Source organism: Lotus japonicus, chromosome 1 (assembly GCF_012489685.1).
Source record: "Lotus japonicus ecotype B-129 chromosome 1, LjGifu_v1.2".
Taxonomy (NCBI): Eukaryota; Viridiplantae; Streptophyta; class Magnoliopsida; order Fabales; family Fabaceae; genus Lotus; species Lotus japonicus.
In genome coordinates this window covers 8,122,699-8,139,367 of record NC_080041.1, presented here as the reverse complement: position 1 = coordinate 8,139,367, position 16,669 = coordinate 8,122,699, and the positions used below count along the sequence as shown (strand labels likewise).

Genomic DNA, 16,669 nt, shown 5'->3' with positions numbered 1-16,669 from the left:
GATGGTGGCTTAGCCAGTAGTGGTGATTCTAATTCAAAGTTCAGTATTCGCATAGTTGACCTCACTGGCATAATCCATGATGGTGTTCCTGATCATGTTCTGCGAGAAGTTGTTTGAAGAGTTCGGTATGCATGTGAGAATTGGGGCATCTTTCAGGTTACAAATCATGGGATTCCAACTCATATTTTGGATGAGATGATCCAAGGATCTTGCAGGTATCACCAACAAGATGCCAAGATGAGGAAAGAATAGTAGAATACTACACCCGTGATACCAGCCTAGTGGTGTGTTGTAAGGTAAGGTTTTGTTTCTTCTTTTGTTTGGATTTTTTTAAGTTTTGGGGGTTTCTGGTTGGTTTTGGAAGTGATCCTCAGCTTCTTTTTAATAAACTTACTTGGATTTAAAAAAAGAATACAATTTACAATTACACAAGAATAAAATAAACAAAACTGAATTTTTTGGTTGAGGGGTGCAAAAAATTAATGAGTTAAGTTGACTGAACCATTGGTCCATGTAATACGCACCTTGGTTCACAAATATTTGTGTGTTTACTAGTTTTCTTTTCTCCAATGAACGACTTTACTTTTACTTGAAATGAATAAACATGTAGCACTTGGACTAAATATCCGCTAGTAATTTAAATCACTTTCCTGAATATTATAAAGCACCACATACTCTCATTTCTCATTAAGTCACATGTAACTTTTATGTTATTATTCGCGTTTAAAGTTATAAATCCTTAAGTGAGTAGATCTCTTCCAACAAATTATTATTCATACGCTTGAACCAAGTACTAGATGTATAAATAGTCAAGTTACCTACAAACTGTGCTAAAGTTTGTAAAAAAAAAAAACAAACTGTGCTAAACATTGTTAGTTGTCTAAACATGATTGAATACCTTTTTAATCGTTAAATACCTGAAAATATTAATTCTTACATAAATTTTATTTTTGGTATTCAACAAAAAATGATTATTTCTAGTCTACCTTATTTTTTATGTCAAAATTCAAAGGGTGTTGCCCAATGATATTCACATCAAGGAGAAACAAAAAGTTCTAAAATGTGATACTGCACTGCAATCAAATTAGTTTATTAAGAACAAAACATGTTTGCGGTTTCTAAACGAAGAACACTTAAAAAAATAGAGGAGTTTGTTTCAAAGTTTGAGATCACACTTCCAGAAATCACATTCAGATAATATGATTATCAGGAATGTTATTCCGGAGTAAAACTTATAAATATGTTTGGTTTGTATTTAGTATTCTTGAAAATGTTTTCAATTTTTTAATTAAAAATTAATAATACTTAAAAATAGAAAAAAAAATGACAGAATATGTGGGGAGTGGAAATTGGAAAGTTACTTTTAGCATAATTCACTTTTCCATGAAAATGTAGGTCATGTTTGGTTTACTCATTTTCTGTTTTCATTTTCAAAAAAAAAAGAAAATAGGGTAGAAAATGTGTTTACTTGACATTTTGAAAATGTTTTTCATTGGAAATATTTTCTAAAATAAGCCTGAAATTGGAAATGATAAAATGTTGTTTTCTATTGAAAACGCGGTGGCAGCATTGTAAATAGATGAAATTTTATGCTAAAGTGTCAGTAACTAGCACGCGGTCACGGTTTCAACACCCAGCTTCAGCACTTTTCACTGTTGGAGTCATATAATTAATACTGGCAATGCCATCTTTTTCCATTAAATAAATAGACCGTCCATATAATTAATACAGGCAATGCACTAGATAAATAGACCGTCCATTTTGTTTATTTTTTTTGAAATTACATTTTGTTTTTAACAATAAACATAGATCCATGTAATTTAACTCCACCAATTAAAATTTGGACCACACATAACTCACGTAATTATAACAATTAGAAAATGTTAAAATTAAACTAATAATTTTTTAAAATATATATATCAAAAAATTATATACGTTATAGTAATGATAGTAATACTTTCAAAAAAAAATGATAGTAATATTTTTTTAGAATTGTCACACTAAACACATGCAATATTTTTAGTTTTTGAAAATAGAAAATAGAAAATAGAAAATAGAAATAGAAAGCAAACACATTTTCTAAATTTTGAAAATTTAAAAATGAAAACGATTTTTAAAAAATGAAAATTGAGAATGAAAATAGAAAATAGAAAATGTTTTCTCAAACCAAACAGACTTCTCAACTCATTTCATTTCATGAGAATGAATTGAAGAGAATAATGACATCTATCTTTTACGTCGGAATGAGTTATACCTCGGAATTAAATTTTCAACCTTGTAACATATTCATTCTCAACCTCTATGGCTATGTTTGTATTTAAGTTAACATGAAAGTGAAAGTACTTTCATTCCAACGTAACCCACAACCTTCTTTCACGTTTGCTATTGGAAAGCGTGAAAACCACATTCATTTTCTCTTGGAATGTGCGCTAACGGAGTTCAAACTGAAAACCAAACATGCACTATATTCGGGCTCGAACAAAATTGCCTCTGAAGGATGATATCTGTCTTACACTAAAAAAACCCTCTATATTCCCGAAAATGTATTTCCATGACTTAGCAAACTCCCATCAAAATTATTAAGCATTTAATCTTAAGTTCGATCACTAGCCCGATACGTATGAAGAATGATTTGTTGGGAGATGCACATTCACTTAACGTGATCTCAGAACCTCTAGTCTTACGACGGTCGTTTGGGGGGACATTTTGGGAAACAAAAACTACTGCCAAAAGATTGGAAATATTGCAGCAGTTTTGATGTAAAAAAGAAGCTATGGGCCCGAAATAGACACCGGTATCAAACTAGTGGTTCTAAGAATGCGCAGCAACACTTCTCATTGGAATGCGCAGCTCGTCAACAACATCCATGCCTGCACCGCCGTAGTCCGAACCACCCTTGGCCGCCGCGGCATGGAGAAGCTCATCCACAACGGCAAGGGTACCACCCCCGGATCTCGCCTTAGCTTACCTTAATTTTGTATTTTTTACTTTGTTCTTAATGATGGAGATATAAAATTAACAATATAAAATAATACTCATGGTTAAAAAAACTGTGGGGACCAGTAATAAGTTGTAGCACAACTAAGTTCTAGTACTAAATAAGTTGTGACAACTCACAAAACCTTGCTCCTTATGCATTTATACCTCACGATTCTATTCCTGGCGATGCATAAAATGAAAGATTTATTGGAAGAGACCTACTCAGATCTTTAAGTCTTGAGTGGATTAGTTTCATGAATCTGCACATGAATTAAATTGTATTCTATGAGGTTAAGCTATAAATCCTACGAGTGGTGGTTCAACACTTCGACTCATTTTCACCACTAGTTTGAAAGTTAGTTAGTAAATAATGTTATTTGCTGTTAATTTGGTTTAATTGACAACGGAATATAACTAATGAATATTTAAGGTTATCTTCAACTTCAACCAATCACAAACAAGATTTGCTTTAAAAAACTGATTTTATTTTTTGTATTACTTTTTTTTCACATATGTCGCCACCTGCTCCGAAAACGGTAGCATACCCCTTTTAATTAATATTTTCTCGGGATTCGAATTTATAATGTCATTCCTACATATCTAACTTACTTACCACTAAACTAACACCTTGTTGGTTTTTTGCGTTGCAGCAATTCACTTGTTTTACTTTTGATTGTAAAATGTTGTTTTTTTCATTTTATTTACCTTTTCTTAAAGTAATTTTTAAGCATTTTGATCATTTCTCATATAAAACATGTGATGAAACTGGAAATAAAATAATACCTTGTTAAAATTAAAGAGGATGGAGCATTTTCAAAGAATAGTCCAAGTGGATCCAACACTCTACCTGCCTAATCCTTGATCCCATCTGAATTGACTCTTCATAGTTGCTTTTGTTGCAGAAATGAGGAGCACCTAATGAAGTCTCTCAACATGGTGGTCACAAGCACAGATGAGTTGGAGGCTGCAGCAACAGTTTCCAGTGATTATGACAGGAAAAGTGAGCTCAAGGCATTTGATGATTCAAAGGCTGGTGTCCAAGGACTAATAGAAAATGGAATCACAAAAGTTCCACGCATGTTCTATTGTGTACAATCACCTAATGATCTCAGTGATGTTGTTGGCTTAACCAGTAGTGCTGATTCTAATTCAAAGTTAAGTATTCCCACAGTAGACCTCACAGGGATCCATGATGGTGATCATGTTTTGAGAGATGAAGTTGTTGGGAGAGTTCGGCATGCGTGTGAGAAGTGGGGCATCTTTCAGGTTACAAATCATGGGATTCCAACTCATGTTTTGGATGAGATGATCCAAGGAACGTGCAGGTTTCACCAACAAGATGCCAAGGTGAGAAAAGAATACTACACCCGTGATTTCAGCAGGAAAGTTGCTTACTTTTCCAATCCTTTTCTTTACAATGAGCCATCTGCTATTTGGAGTGATACACTTTCATGTGTCTGTGCACCTCATCCACCCAAAGCTGAAGAGCTGCCACCAGTTTGTAGGTTTGTGCTAATACTACTCCTAACATTTGCCCTTTATTTCTCATGAGACTTTAACTTAATTAACAAGGATGGATGACTGATTTCCAATAATAATTTTCTAATTGATCATGATATCTATTCAAAACTTAAATTTGGGTTATGAGAATATTGTAAGGCTCTTGTAGATGGCTTATGATGATATCTATTCAAACATATCTTGCTTTGGTAGGTAGCTCTGAGCCTCTGGCTATTTGATTTCAGGGGAAAATACACATCCCAGCACATAAATGAAGATGCAAGATTTTGCCAGGATTTCTACGTTGATCAATGTTTAGTTTAATGAAATTCCAAACTTGCACTTGATGTTTTTACCTTTAATTGAAGAAAATATTCATTAGATTTAGTCATAGAGATATGATATCTTTATTACAATTTTTTAGTTCCCTTATAGTTAGACCCCCTAAAACTGTCTTTGATGAGTTGATAACATATTGCAGAGAGGTTGTGATTGAATACTCAAAGGAAGTAATGGCTCTTGCTTCTGATTTATTGGAGCTATTGTCAGAGGCTCTTGGCATTAATCGTTTTCACCTTAAAGAAATGGGTTGTGCTGAAGGGATGTCTCTTTTATGTCACTATTACCCACCATGCCCTGAGCCAGAATTAACTCTAGGCACTTTCAAGCACTCAGATTCAAGCTTCATGACAATACTCTTGCAACATCAGATTGGTGGCCTTCAAGTTCTTCATGATAATCAATGGATTGATGTACCTCCCATGAAAGGAGTTCTTATAGTGAACATTGGGGCTCTTCTGCAGGTGAGTTCATCATGCATAAAAATAGCATTTCCATTAGAGTGAAAAAAATTGTTGTGTATTTGTGCGTTAGCTTGAAATGGCTAACACTCACTTTGACAAAAAAATGAACAGAACGGATTGAGATGAAAGTTAATTCATGTTGCATTCAATCGGTATCAAAACACACATTAGTTGTGTTGGAATTATAGGGTATAAATATTAGATAGGAGGAAGGGAGTGAAATCAATGCTCAAAAGAATTCTTTATTAGATTGATATGATGTGTGTTATAAGTCTCGCATTGCCTAGAGATATAGTCAACTAAGTGTTTATATAAGGTAGGATAATCCTCACCCCTCAGCTAACTTTTTGAGTAGAGTTAGTGTTGGGTTGCAAGAGTATAAATCGAGGGATCATCCACATTGGGCTAACATGAGAAAATTTTAAGTGGATTTGACATCACATCTTTAATCCAAAACCTTAAGGCATTAGATGTATGAGTCCTCTCACTTATAAAGTGTTTATTACTCCTCTAATCTTCCAATGTGGGCCTTCTTTACTCACACTTGCCATCCCAACAATCTCCCCCTCAAGTGTGAGTCAATCTCAAGCGGAAGCCTCCAATCACTTGCACCGTCGTTGGATCTACATCAACTGGACACGCCGCCTAGCCACCATTGCTAGGAAGACTTTCGACACAATGAGTCATCATCATGGTCGCACTAATCATCGGCTCTGAAACTAGAGTTGGGCCGCAAGAGAATAAACTGGGAGATCATCCAGATTGGACTAACATGAGAAAATTATAAGTGGATTGGACACCACATTTTTCACCAAAAACCTTAAGACATTAGGTGTATGAGTCTTCTCACTTATAAAGTGCTCATTACTCTCTTAATCTTCCAATGTGAGACTTCTTTACTCACACTTGACATCCTAACACTGAGGTCTACCCAAAAAGAGTAATGATTCTGTTGTCATAGGTTACACATTGTGATTTAAACAAAACAATTTATTTTACTAATTCCTTAAATTCTAAGTGCTTATGAGAAGCTAGAGCCTCCACTCGGTTTATCCCTACTTATCATTTCCCTTTTTAGCCTAATAAATGTAGCAAAGTTTATATCCATGTCAAATAAGAATTGATTATGAATTTATGATCAGTTTCACTGTTTTTCTTTGCAGCTTGTGAGTAATGACAAATTCATTGGTGTTGAGCACAGAGTTTTAGCAAATCATATAGGTCCTAGAATTTCAGTTGCATGTAGTTTTAGATCACGTACACCTGAGGGCATGTCAAAAGTCATCGGTCCAATCAAGGAACTGGTATCTGAAGAGAGTCCACCAATATACAAGGAAACTTCTATAAAAGAGTTCTTGACACATCGTACTGCAAATAGCATTGAAGCTTCCTCACTACAACCCTTCAAGTTGTGAGTTGTGAACAGATGCATATATACAATCTTGATTTCTTATTGTTGTTGGAATCAGCTGTGGTTTATCTTATTTTGTGGAACTATGCTTTGTGCTTTCTTTGAACAATGCATTTGTTTGGGCTTTGGACTGTAGAAAATATTTAAGCATCTTGGTTTTAAAATTTGAAGACCCCACACGTATATAAAATATCAAAATAACACTTGGAAGAAGCTTTATGAGAAGCATGTTCGGATTAGTTTCTCTTAAAAAATAATTGTGAATCCCACAAACTCTTATCAATAAAATCTTTTTTCTCAGAATTTAAAACAAGTAAAACTACCAACAGAAGTATCCCAACAAATATGAATATTAATATCGATATAATACTGAAGAAGCTCTATTGCAAGTGTTTAATAACATGTTTATCTGTTAAAAAAAAACATATTTAAATCGGTTTCTCTTTAATCATAACTAATTTTAAATTTCAGTAGCTTCTTCCAATTATTAATTTTTTTCTTTTGAATCAATTGTATTTTTTTTCTAAACATGCACTAAATAGTCTTCAATATATAAATTAAATTAAATAAATTATTTGTGGTTATATTGGAGATTCTATTGTAGATTTACTACTATAATTGATCATTTGATTTGAGATAGGCGCCAATAATGATCACGTCTTCCTTTCCCGTTCTGGCCGTCCACACCATCACCAACTGAGTCAAAATTGTCTGCCAATTGTAGGGAAAATATCTAATAAAACAAAATTGATGACAACAATAAACTATGCAAGAATTAAATAAACAAAACTTGTCAAATTTGGTTGAGGTGTGCAAAAACATATTGAGTTAAGTTGACTCACAACCATAGACGGATGGAGGTATAACACATTGAGTGCAGAGCCCTCACATGGTTGGAAAAAATTATTAGAAAAAATTTTGAGTAGTAAAAGTGTGTGGTTTTTTATGACCCCTTTAGTAAAAATTACTCTTATTTGTATCGCACATTACTAAATGCTTTCACTTGAGTATAAAAGTATGTGGTTTTTTAAAACCTATTTATTAAAAAAAATGTATTCACTTATGTCTCCTTTAGTAAAAATATTTTCACTTCTAGTATATATTTTCTTCACAACATAAAATTTCTGGATACACAACCACTGGTCCCATGTATTACCATGCACCTTGATTGGTTCACATATATTTCTACTTTCAATTGTGAAAATAATCATACTTAATAGTTGAGTCCTCATCAAGTCACATGTACCTTTTATGTTATGATTGGTGTTTAATGTTTCAATGTTAAATTATGTCCAATCAATTATTGTCTTTTTACTTAACTATCCAACCAAATAGGCTTCCTTAATTTTGCAAGGTGTGTTTGTGAGTTAAGTTTTGGAAGGGAAAGAATGAATGTCGAGACTTATATAAATTCTCCCATTATTTGTAAGATTTTAAGAAGGGGAGAGTTTGGGGTATTCATAAAAAAACAATTTCTCTGATACCAATTTGAAATTGAGACAATAAGTACCTTTTGTGCCTTTTTACATTGATGTATTATGTAAAAAAAAATATAAACTACAATGTAGTCATCATATTTTGAACAATAGATCGAAGAGTAATGAAACCTCACATTTTAAAAGTGTATCAGAGCAATGCCCTTGTACCCCTTTCTGCCAAGACCCCTAAAACTTTCTTTTAGTTAAATATATTTTAATTCTCCAGAGTGGGAGGTTTTGGGGAATTTGCAAGTTCCAAACAAGGGAAAAGCTTACCTCCCACATCTCTCTCACTCCCTTACCATTCACTTCCCCTTCCCCTCAAACTCAAAGTCTTCCCCTATCCTCACAATGACGACTCGATCAATCACACATGCTTAGGGTCCCAGCCTATCCTCAAGGTCAGCACATAACCTTCACCCGATCCACAAGAGGAGCCTATCTTCAAGTCTTCAAGTAACCAACGAAAGCCCAAGGATACAAGTACAATAAACCATAAAAGTAAATAGCCGCATGTAACCCCAAAATTTCATACTTAATACGTAATACAACACAAAACAATACTAAAAACCCCTAGTAATCCCCCCTTTTTATCAAAAAAAAAAAAAAAAACCCCTAGCAACCCAAGAGACAAGGAAGTGACCTATAAGAAGACAAAGAAAGCTACTATAAAAAGATCATCTTCACTCTAATCCTAATCCCGTACCTAAGCTCAGTGACTTACCCTATCAGTCTGGGACCCTATAGTTTAGGAAGAAAAATAAGTATGAATATGATTAAATAACTTTTTCTTATTGTATATTTTTATTTGCCAAAAATGCAAAGCTCATTGATAAAAGGGCCTAGAGGCCCAAAAAGGTTGGGTACAAAAGAGGGCCCAAAACATGATAGAAAAAAAAACCAAGGCCCAAAATAGACACAGTATCAGAGGAAAAACACTGACTCACTCACACTCATTCACAATACTCACTGCGAAAGAGAAGAGAATCAGAAACTGCAACTTCGAACTTGAAGCATAAACCCTAACTCTCCCTCTCATTCTCTGTTCTCTCTCGTCTTCAACCATGTCTTCTATGCTGGTACTCTCTCTCTCCTCTCTCACTCTCTCTCTTCTGTTATCTGTGTTTCTCTAACCTAACCTAACTCTCATTTTGTGTTGTGATTTGGAAATGGTGATGACGATGATGCAAACAGCAACCACAGATCATTCTCTTGAAGGAAGGCACAGACACCTCGCAAGGGAAAGCGCAGCTCGTCAGCAACATCAATGCCTGCACCGCCGTCGCCGACGTCGTCCGCACCACCCTCGGCCCTCGCGGTATGGATAAACTCATCCACGATGATAAGGGCTCCGTCACCATCTCCAACGACGGCGCCACCATCATGAAGCTCCTCGATATCGTTCACCCCGCCGCTAAAATCCTCGTCGATATCGCAAAATCTCAGGACTCTGAGGTAACCAACCACCACCCCCTCCGATCTCGCGCGATTTTTTATATTTTCATATTTTATTTAATTAATTTTCTGTGATGTGGTGATTTTGGTAACCGTTTTTGCTTGATTTAGAAGCTTGAAATCGTTTAAATGCGTTCTTGTTGTTAATTTTGTTGTGAATGTGAAGGTTGGCGATGGAACCACCACTGTGGTATTGCTTGCAGCTGAGTTTCTAAGAGAGGCCAAGCCTTTTATCGAAGACGGCGTTCACCCTCAGAATTTAATTAGGAGCTACCGGACTGCGAGCACCTTGGTACGTGTTTCGATCTCGAATACTTTGTAGAGTATTGTGAATGACTTGTTGCGGTATTTTAATTGTTATGTGTGATAAATGGTGCAGGCGATTCAGAAGGTTAAAGATCTTGCTCTTAGCATTGAGGGAAAGAGTCTAGAAGAAAAGAAAAGCTTGCTTGCTAAGTGTGCTGCTACCACGCTTTCTTCGAAGCTTATAGGTGGAGAGAAAGAGTTCTTTGCATCCATAGTTGTGGATTCTGTTATTGCAATTGGGAACGATGACAGGTTGAACATGATTGGAATTAAGAAGGTACCTGTGTTGCTGCTTCTAGGACCTTGTCTCTATATGCTGCACTCTCTCTTTTTACATTCGTAGCTGCGGAATGTGTTTTTCAGTAGAAAAAAATTATTGGCAAAAATAAGAATATGAAAAATAAAGGGTCAAGTATACTCTTAAAACGTATGCATTACTACCAAAAGACACACCACAAAAACCTAATCAATGTATTAAGGCCATGTTGCACCTGTGCGTGTGTAGCCGTGTACTGTTCTACGAGTAAAGTAAGAGATTATAGTGTGTACTTTCTCAGGTTTAAAGTTTAAAATGGCTAAAAGCGTTCAATAAAGCTTTTCAAAATAATTTAAATGCTTATTACACGGCATCTCAGGAAAAATGTTTAACTATGGCAAGATCAATTTCACATCATTTATATACTTATTTTGGAATTAAGTTGATGGGGATTCTGCTGTTTTTCTTCAGGTTCCTGGTGGTACCATGCGGGACTCGTTTCTAGTAAATGGTGTTGCGTTCAAGAAGACATTTTCATATGCTGGGTTTGAGCAACAGCCCAAAAAGTTTTTAAATCCAAAAATACTATTACTTAATGTTGAGTTGGAGCTAAAATCTGAGAAAGAAAATGCTGAAATAAGGTGTGAATATCCAGAATTTGTTCTTATATGTATTCAGTTTTAAGAACACCCTGTTGAAGGATTTTTAGTTTACGTGACTTCCTTCTGTCTCTCTTGTTCTTTACAGATTGTCCGATCCATCACAATATCAGTCAATTGTTGATGCAGAATGGAATATTATTTATGACAAGTTGGATAAATGTGTGCAAAGTGATGTCAAAGTTGTTCTTTCACGATTGGCTATTGGTGATCTCGCTACACAGGTTTGAATTGTTTTCTTCAATATTTTTTTTTACATGAGTGTACATTGGTATTCTTATAACTGTTCATGATAATCTTAAAAATATATTCTTTTTACTGGGTTTCTTAAAAACTTTCATGGATATTAATATTAGTTTTGATTTTTAATAGCTTGTCCTTGAAACAGTATTTTGCAGATCGAGACATTTTTTGTGCTGGTCGTGTAGCAGAAGAAGATCTTAAAAGGGTTGCTGCCGCAACTGGTGGAACTGTACAAACATCTGTCAACAACATTATCGAAGAGGTTGTGAATTATTTGTGGGACTCTGCCTTGGTTTGCTCATTTTGTGATATCATTACATGCAACTGAAATTCTTGATTTATCTGCTTGAAGGTTCTTGGAACTTGTGATGTTTTTGAGGAAAAGCAGGTTGGAAATGAGAGGTTCAATATATTCAGCGGATGTCCATCTGGTCAAACAGCCACCATAGTTCTTCGCGGCGGAGCTGATCAGGTCTGTTTGAGGTCTTGCAATAACGGTTTATATAGTTTGTATTCAACGCGATTAATCGATCTGCCCATTCGTTGGCTTATAGTTGTTTTTTTGCTATTCTCTTACAGTTTATAGAAGAAGCAGAGCGAAGTCTGCATGATGCGATCATGATAGTTAGAAGGGCTTTGAAAAATTCAACTGTAGTTGCTGGTGGAGGTGCTATAGATGTATGTCTTCAAACTTTGTTGGTAGATCACATAGAATTATTTTAGTGAGTGTTTGGATGTTAAAATGAGGTGGTTATTGTTGACAGATGGAAATTAGCCGGTACCTGAGGCAGCATGCGCGTACAATAGCAGGGAAGTCTCAGCTTTTCATCAACTCGTATGCAAAAGCTCTTGAGGTTAGTGTCTTTCGCGATTCAGTGTGATCCTCTGATCATCAACTCGTATAAAAATAATCAGCACTGTGTTTCTTTACATTTGTTTTGATTGAACATTGGTGACATTGAAAAAGTTGTGATCCATATGCAATAAACTCGTAATTCTTGAAGTTCTTGAGGATGCTTGTCATTGTCATTTTTGTCAAAGATCAGAAACTTCTAATCATCTGCCTTAGTATTTTTTTTAACTTTTTATTATGGGGGAAGGGCGTGGGAACGGAACTGTCCTAGATGTTGGCAGCCACTGACCATAGAAATATCATATCCAGTAGTTTTGCTGGATATACTTTCTTTCACAAAGAGATGGGCTCATCTTGAATTATCACTATACATCTGATGTAACATGCATATTAGCTTGGGAACTGTACGATATGAGATATGAAGGGTTAGAGATCTCATTCTTCTTCGCATAGAATATAGTTATTTAATTGCAGTTATGGTGTTTTTGCAGGTTATACCTAGGCAATTATGTGACAATGCAGGATTTGATGCAACTGATGTGCTGAACAAATTAAGGCAGAAACACGCGCTTCCTTCTGGTTAGTGCTTCTTTCGATATCCATGCTTACTTACATGTGTTATACAAAAGTATGTGCCGGCATTACATGCAGAGCCATTGAAAAGTGGGGCTGCAATTGAGCCAAGTCTAGATATTCAGGTTGTTCAATTAAGAGCAGACTATGCTAGAGCTGGAGCTTATTTTGTGTTAAAGGTCATTGTTTAATAAATGAACTGAGCTCTAGTACTCATTGTTTATGAATAATAATAACAACAGCTACAATGACAACATTTGCATACTTACTCACTCACACACACGAAATGAATCAATTTAAGTGAAATATTTGTTTAGAATGTTATTATTACATTGTCCTCTCCTGTTAAATATTCACACCGTCCAACTTTTTTTCGCGATATGCGTTATCCAAATATATAATTAAATTTGTAACTAAATTCTCGGGTTTATCTCAATCAATTAAAGTTGTTCAAGCTTGTTTATTTGAAAAATAAGGTGAATGACTGATCCTGATTGCCGAGTAATTGTTTTGGAGTCTATATTTGATAAATTTATTCTGCTTTAGGAGTATTTTGATAATATGTTAACTATGTAGGAACATAGACCATATTTTCTCTTCATTATACTCCACTTCACTCCATTAGTCTTGAAATTTTGCTCAAGGACTTTCTTTTAATAAAAAACAACGAAGCTAAGTTTTTAGCTAGTCAGGTGCTAATAGATTATAAAATCTAAATAGCTTAATTGCTTGAAACCCCTACTCAAACAGCAACTATATAATTTGTCTTGACAGAAGTTTACTTAGATTCAATTGATGCAGTCATATTTAGTATTTTCGCTTACAATATTTTTATCTCCTCAGCACTTGAGCAACTTCAAGTATGTGTCTGAATGTTTGGGTGTGATTGCCAATATCTATAAATGCATCAGCTATAGTGTGTTTTAAAGAGCTCTTTTGATAGGTTGGAGTTAGTCGTTATAAATTGCACTGCATTTGTGTTACAGGTGAGGGGGCACCATATGGAGTGGATATAAACACTGGTGGAATTGCTGACTCTTTTGCTAACTTTGTCTGGGAGCCTGCAGTTGTAAAGGTATTTGCATTTATCTACACAGTTTTACATTCTGACTTCAATGTTTTATGTGGATTGTTTAAGTAAGTTTATAAATCTGCAGATCAATGCTATAAATGCTGCTACGGAGGCTGCTTGCCTTGTCTTAAGCGTGGATGAAACAGTTAAAAATCCCAAGGTAAATGACCGACTGATTATATCATTGTGTATTTGGTGAATATTGTGTTTTTGTTCTTTGAAATATTTCCTTTCTGACTTTTTCAATTTGAAGGCAAATATTTCTTGCATATTAATTACATATGTGCAAATTTCACTTTTTTTTTTGATGACTCATTCTCAATTCTTTTAGTTGAAGACTTAGTATCTTGAAAGGATAATGCTATGTAAATTTCCATTTGGATATGTGCAGTGTAACATCAACACTTCTCTGAATAATTCACCTGCTGTTCTATTTTTAAACACTCTTTTGTCTATTTAAGTTTTTTCATGTATCTTCATGCATCAAGGAATGAGTTCTAGTTGTCATGTTTTTTTGCCCTTGCAAATTTCACGTAGTGTTCAATGAAAATGATAAAGTTCCTCCTTTAGATTATACCAATGCTTGTGCTGTCATAGCAATAAAGGAGGAACTTTGATGCAACTGATTTTGATTGTTTTAACTATTATCATATGCAGTCGGAGAGTGCGCAAGGAGAGGCTGCAGCAAGTGCCATGGGAGGCAGAGGTCGCGGAGGTGGTTTCCGTGGTCGAGGACGAGGAATGCGTAGATGATGAGAAATGCAATCTAATGGGCCAGCATCTGTCTCATGCATTGATTGTCTAATTATACGCGGAAGGGCGCATTTCTGCCTTTGGTGTTTCTAGAAGCACGCCTTATTTTGGATTTGCAAGTGATGAAATTGTAATGGGGATTCTGGGAACATCATCTGATAAAACTAGGACTTGATGGTAGCTATTTTCAGGCATTCTCTTTGTGGCATTTATTCATTATACGTTGTAGGGCTGAAACTACTGGGGTTATTGGTGTCTACATCTTTTTCGTGTGAAATTTTGCATCACCTCTGTTCTGCAGTTATCAACTATTTTTGTTACTTCGTATTTATATAAGCTTGTGATCTATCTGTTACTTTATGCCTTGATAAAGTTCAAGAAGATGGCTTACAAATTGTAGAAACCATTAAGCAGATCAATCTGATGTTTAATGTTGAGCTGCGAATATAAAAGTTTTAAAAAATGACTATCAGCATGTTTGATAAATACTGCAGAATAGTTTACTAGACCGAAATTTTGCATAGTACTTCTGCAGAATAGTTATAACATAGTTTGAGTGATTTGTTAATTAGTTGATGGTGACTTCACTGTTAGAGTTTGAGGACATGCTTATATGTGCATTCAATTCAAGTAAAGACCGGCTCGTTTACACTGTCTTTTTCTTCTTTTCATTGCAACTAGTGTTTTTTACCCGCGCGTTGCACGGGGAATACATCTATTATATTTGATAGTTCAATTAATACCTTGATCATTAAAAATATAATAAACAACTGGTGAAATAGAAGAGTATGAAATGATGAGCAAAGTGGACAAAAAGTCTTAAATTAAAACCCTTGTTGCATAAATTGAACTTCATACAATTGAATAACTAATAAAAAATTGGTTAACCAAATCTCAAATTATGCAAAATATATTAGGGGATGTGGTTTAATGATGGCTAATAAACAATAGCTGATTTAATCTACAATGAAAAAAAGATAAAAGATTATTTATGTACGAGATTATGCGAGTTCATTTTTTACACAATAAAATAAACTAAGTTTGACCCATATCAACATGAAGTCTTTTCACATTCTTCATGAGCCTAAAGACAATAACACAAATTATAGATATGAAGAATCACCAATAAAGCATTCAGAAAACATTTTAATCTTAGAAAAAAAAGAATGTACCGCGAAATTTGTTATTGTATTTGATACATTAATTAATACTTAATGAAGGTACTTTCTTGTTAAAATATATTTCTTCCCGTATGAGAATTTAACTCCTATAATAATTTGTACAAAAAAAATTAAAGTGGACTATATTATTATGTAGTAAAAAATTAACATCAAACTATATTATATTATGTTTTTCTTGTAACCAAAAAAAATTCCGATGAAATCTTATTAACATTTATTTTTATGTAGAAGTATTTTCATGTAAAATATTCTTCCTATATATAAAAGTTTTTAGGCTCTTTCTAATACATTTAGATCCAGCTTCTCCTTACTCTCAGGATGCCTGAAAGTCTTTTCTCAAGTCTATCTGGTGGGTAATATCGATGAAGATGATGACACCCACCATACCTTGCTTGCTTCAAGGTCGATCTCTTGTATCCTCCTCCTGCCGAAGACTTTAAGAGTAAACCTTGCCACTTTTCAGGAGGTTCCCTTCCATTGTGAGGCTGCAATCCAACGGGTAGCTTCGGTGCCGCATGTGGATCAGTGGATGCTTCGATGGTGGTTCGTGATCCTCATGGCCCGGTGCGTGAAACGATTTGGAGGAGACCACCGTGAGGAGTCTTCAAGGTTAATTTTGATGGAAAGCAGATGCGGTTTCTGGCATGGGGATGGTGGCTAGGAACCATGACGGTTTGATCCTTGCTGTTCCGGCGGAGGTTGTGGAGCGGCCCTCCACATTGGTGGAGGCTGAGGCTTTAGCCTTCCGGTGGACGATTGGATTGACTATTAACCTTGGGTTCATACGGGTTTGCTTTGAGACAGATTGTCTCACTCTCTTTCAGATGTGGAAGAAGCCTCCGGACGGGGGGACTTCTTAGCTACTATTTTTAGTGATTGCTTTCAGTTGTCTCGTTCTTTAGATTTTGTGTCTGTTGCTTTTGTTCGCCGTTCAGGCAATGCTGTCCGGACTTTTTGGCCAGGAATGTTACCTCATACGCCAGTTTGGTGTGGATTGAGGAGGTACCGCCTTAAGTCGATGTTTTGTAACCGCAAACCTTTTGGCATATATGCCCCCTATTTAATTGATAGCAGGTTCTTTAAAAAAAAAGATTAGAAAAGAAAAGAGCAACAACTCTATCAAAAAAAATATCAAACTCCCTAGCTA

General features: G+C 35.2%; 2 protein-coding genes across 2 annotated transcripts; both read left to right on the top strand.

Moving 5' to 3' along the window:
- Positions 1 to 3,789: 3,789 nt before the first annotated feature.
- Positions 3,790 to 6,857, top strand: LOC130733392 (1-aminocyclopropane-1-carboxylate oxidase homolog 1-like). The gene is made up of 3 exons (XM_057585548.1): positions 3,790 to 4,484; positions 4,961 to 5,282; positions 6,446 to 6,857. The coding sequence occupies exons 1-3, from the start codon at positions 3,898 to 3,900 to the stop codon at positions 6,695 to 6,697; spliced, it is 1,161 nt and encodes a 386-aa protein (XP_057441531.1). The 5' UTR covers positions 3,790 to 3,897; the 3' UTR covers positions 6,698 to 6,857.
- Positions 6,858 to 9,099: 2,242 nt separating this feature from the next.
- Positions 9,100 to 14,696, top strand: LOC130733391 (T-complex protein 1 subunit eta). The gene is made up of 14 exons (XM_057585547.1): positions 9,100 to 9,250; positions 9,366 to 9,626; positions 9,793 to 9,918; positions 10,006 to 10,209; positions 10,660 to 10,829; positions 10,936 to 11,071; positions 11,236 to 11,352; positions 11,443 to 11,562; positions 11,670 to 11,768; positions 11,855 to 11,944; positions 12,435 to 12,522; positions 13,503 to 13,591; positions 13,674 to 13,748; positions 14,246 to 14,696. The coding sequence occupies exons 1-14, from the start codon at positions 9,236 to 9,238 to the stop codon at positions 14,339 to 14,341; spliced, it is 1,686 nt and encodes a 561-aa protein (XP_057441530.1). The 5' UTR covers positions 9,100 to 9,235; the 3' UTR covers positions 14,342 to 14,696.
- Positions 14,697 to 16,669: the final 1,973 nt, after the last annotated feature.

Excerpts from the sequence above, each read along its gene's own strand:
- LOC130733392 (XM_057585548.1), top strand. The coding sequence starts at position 3,898 with ATGAAGTCTCTCAACATGGTGGTCACAAGCACAGATGAGTTGGAGGCT. Across the intron at positions 4,485-4,960 it reads GAGCTGCCACCAGTTTGTAG|AGAGGTTGTGATTGAATACT; the intron begins GTTTGTGCTAAT and ends AACATATTGCAG. Across the intron at positions 5,283-6,445 it reads ACATTGGGGCTCTTCTGCAG|CTTGTGAGTAATGACAAATT; the intron begins GTGAGTTCATCA and ends TTTTCTTTGCAG.
- LOC130733391 (XM_057585547.1), top strand. Across the intron at positions 9,627-9,792 it reads CAAAATCTCAGGACTCTGAG|GTTGGCGATGGAACCACCAC; the intron begins GTAACCAACCAC and ends GTGAATGTGAAG. Across the intron at positions 11,769-11,854 it reads CTGGTGGAGGTGCTATAGAT|ATGGAAATTAGCCGGTACCT; the intron begins GTATGTCTTCAA and ends TATTGTTGACAG.